The sequence below is a fragment of the Ursus americanus genome, chromosome 9, assembly GCF_024610735.1.
Source record: "Ursus americanus isolate L20-20 chromosome 9, mUrsAme1.1.p, whole genome shotgun sequence".
Lineage (NCBI taxonomy): Eukaryota > Metazoa > Chordata > Mammalia > Carnivora > Ursidae > Ursus > Ursus americanus.
Genome location: NC_142135.1, coordinates 51,697,700 through 51,700,408, shown reverse-complemented (window position 1 = coordinate 51,700,408; position 2,709 = coordinate 51,697,700). Strand labels below are relative to the sequence as shown.

Genomic DNA, 2,709 nt, shown 5'->3' with positions numbered 1-2,709 from the left:
CTGAAATAGATTTGAATAAAAATAATTTAAGATTTATTTCACATTTTAAAATAGTAAAATGAGTCTAAATACTTTAGATATCTAAATTTGGCTTATAAAAATTTCAAGGAGTATAAGAGCCCTAAGTTGGAAAACCTTTTTCTGAAAAACTCGGCCAAGATTATGAGTTTCCTTTCTAGCTTAATCTGTTCTCCTAATCATTCTAAATTCCATATGCAATGTAAACAATTAAAAAATAAATCTTAATAACTAATTCTTGTCTTTAGATACACAATCCTTGGACTCGCACACAACGTCCGTATGAGCAGACTCCTCCCCGCTCCTGGGGAAAACCCTGCCTAATATTTATAACGTTATGACATACTGTAATACTCACAAGGTGGTTGTAGAAGTATAAACACGACTGGAGTTATCTGATTGGCTGGTGGTGATGTAACACCCATGTCAATACTTCCCAGTGAACGCACGTGTTCGACCTTTTATTTAAATTTCCATTTCATCACAGCAATAAGACACTCGGGGCGGTGCATTTTCTGTGAAATGATTATTGCCTTGGGCCTGAGGTGCTGCCTCGCACACACAATGCTGCATACGATGAGGTGTCGGTGGTAACCTCCTCGCGTGAAAGGCACCGCCTGGTCCAGTCTTTGTGAAGGAACAAAATAAGTTCACTTCCTTGGGCACCGCCACCCACCCCTAGCAAATGACAAGGCTGGAGCGCAGCTCCCACCGCACAGTTATTTCCAAAGTCCCAGGTGAACTCGTGGCGAGAGAAGGAAAATGTGCGTCCCGGGCGCGGGTAGGTGCGTGTGGGCAGCGGGGAGGCGACCAGACCCTGACACTCGCCAGCTGTTTGTCCTCCGCGTAGCCCGGCCCCGGCCGCACACGCCCGCCCCCTCCCCTAGACCCCCAGCCAGCCGCTCGGCCTTTTGTCCCCCGCCCCTCGGCCGACTTCCTTCCCCCCCGGCCGCACCCCCGCCCCCAGGCCGGAGGCGCGGCCCAGCCCCTTTCCCGGTCCCCTGGCGCCCCCACCCCACCCCAGCCCAGCCCCAAGCCCAGCCCCCCTCCCCCAGCCCGGCCCCCACCCTTTCCCCCTCCAGCGGTTACTGCTACCCCGGTGCATTGTGGGCGCACGGTCCGTTGTTCATTTGCCATTCGACCTCCGCCAGGGCCTGGTCGGACGGAAACGCTCCGCCGGCTTTATTGTCGGTTCGTTATGTGGCGGAGCCCAGCAGTTTAACGTGCCTCTCGCCTTCAGCGCTTGGGAAGCCGGCGGCGGCGTCGGGACTCCTCGGCTCACCGGAGGAAGGATATCTGTTTGGAGGGTCGGTGTGTGCGCGCGGCTTTAAAGAGGGGGCAGCGGAGGGTCTCCCCGCACTCCGCCTCTCAACTTCGAAGGCCCCACGCGCCCCCGGCTCGCTGCTCACCTCTCCGCCGCCCGCCCCCTTCTCCGCGCGGGACGCTGCCCGGAGCACAGCGGGGCGGGGGTGGAGGACGAGAAGGCGGCCGGAGGCGGCGGCCCGGCGGGCGGCGGTGGACGCGTGAGGCAGCCCCGGGAGCGAGCGCGAGCCGGGCGAGAGGGCGAGAGGGCGAGGCCGAGCCCCGCGAGACCGGAACGCCGGGGGTGGGGGCGGGGGCGAAGCCGAGGGGGAGCGGCGGGGAGCGCGCGGGACGCGGCCCGAGGCCGGGCGCGAGCCGGGGCACCGGGCGGCGGCGGCGGCGCGCGCCATGTCGTTCAGTGAAATGAACCGCAGGACGCTGGCGTTCCGAGGAGGCGGGTTGGTCACCGCCAGTGGCGGCAGCGGCGGCGGCGGCAGCTCCACGAACAATAACGCTGGCGGGGAGGCCTCGGCTTGGCCTCAGCAGCCCCAGCCAAGACAGCCCCAGCCGCTAGCGCCTCAGCAGCTCAATGGGCGGGGGGCCGACGAGGAAGTGGAATTGGAGGGCCTGGAGCCCCAAGACCTGGAGGCCTCCGCTGGGGCGGCCGCCGCCGCCGAGGAAACCAAGGAGTTGCTGCTCCCCCAAGACGCGGGCGGCCCCACCTCGCTGGGCGGCGGTGGCGCGGGGGGCCCCCTGCTAGCGGAAAGGAACCGTCGGACTCTGGCCTTCCGAGGAGGCGGCGGCGGCGGGGGTCTCGGCAACAATGGCAGTAGCCGCGGCCGCCCCGAGACCTCGGCGTGGCCCCTGAGGCATTTCAATGGGCGAGGGCCAGCGGCTGTGGATCTGGAGCTGGACGCGCTGGAGGGGAAGGAGTTGATGCAGGACGGCGCGTCCCTGAGCGACAGCACCGAGGACGAGGAGGAGGGGGCGAGCCTGGGCGACGGCAGCGGGGCGGAAGGCGGCAGCTGCAGCAGCAGCAGGCGGTCGGGCGGCGATGGCGGGGACGAAGTGGAGGGCAGCGGTGTGGGAGCTGGCGAAGGAGAGACTGTCCAGCACTTCCCGCTCGCGCGGCCCAAGTCCCTAATGCAGAAGCTACAGTGCTCCTTCCAGACCTCTTGGCTCAAAGATTTTCCCTGGCTGCGGTATTCCAAGGATACTGGCCTTATGTCTTGCGGCTGGTGCCAAAAGACCCCTGAGGACGGGGGAAGCGGGGACCTTCCTCAAGTGGGGCACGATGAGCTTTCGCGAGGGACCCGAAACTACAAGAAAACCCTTCTTCTGAGACACCACGTCTCTAACGAGCACAAACTCCACGAAGCCAACGCCCAG

At 62.6% G+C, this 2,709-nt stretch overlaps 2 protein-coding genes across 8 annotated transcripts in view; one reads left to right on the top strand and one right to left on the bottom strand.

Annotated features, from left to right (window-relative positions):
- The window catches only part of LOC123797938 (uncharacterized), a 27,814-nt gene extending 26,079 nt beyond the window's left edge, over positions 1-1,735 (bottom strand). For 4 of the 5 annotated variants that reach the window (XM_087864783.1, XM_087864784.1, XM_087864781.1 and 1 more), the window contains exons 1-2: positions 1,114-1,735; positions 377-645 (exon numbers count right to left, since the gene is read on the bottom strand). In XM_087864783.1, coding sequence (XP_087720909.1) covers positions 1,215-1,730 — 516 coding nt within the window. In that variant the 5' untranslated portion in view covers positions 1,731-1,735 and the 3' untranslated portion in view covers positions 377-645; positions 1,114-1,214. The remainder of the gene's footprint in view (positions 1-376; positions 646-1,113) is intronic. The other variant, XM_087864785.1, reaches the window with a different exon arrangement.
- ZBTB10 (zinc finger and BTB domain containing 10) overlaps positions 638-2,709 on the top strand; it is a 35,461-nt gene continuing 33,389 nt past the window's right edge. For 2 of the 3 annotated variants that reach the window (XM_045806069.2, XM_045806068.2), the window contains exon 1: positions 1,715-2,709. In XM_045806069.2, coding sequence (XP_045662025.1) covers positions 1,729-2,709 — 981 coding nt within the window. In that variant the 5' untranslated portion in view covers positions 1,715-1,728. Of the gene's footprint in view, positions 800-1,714 lie in introns of those variants that run through there. The other variant, XM_045806070.2, reaches the window with a different exon arrangement.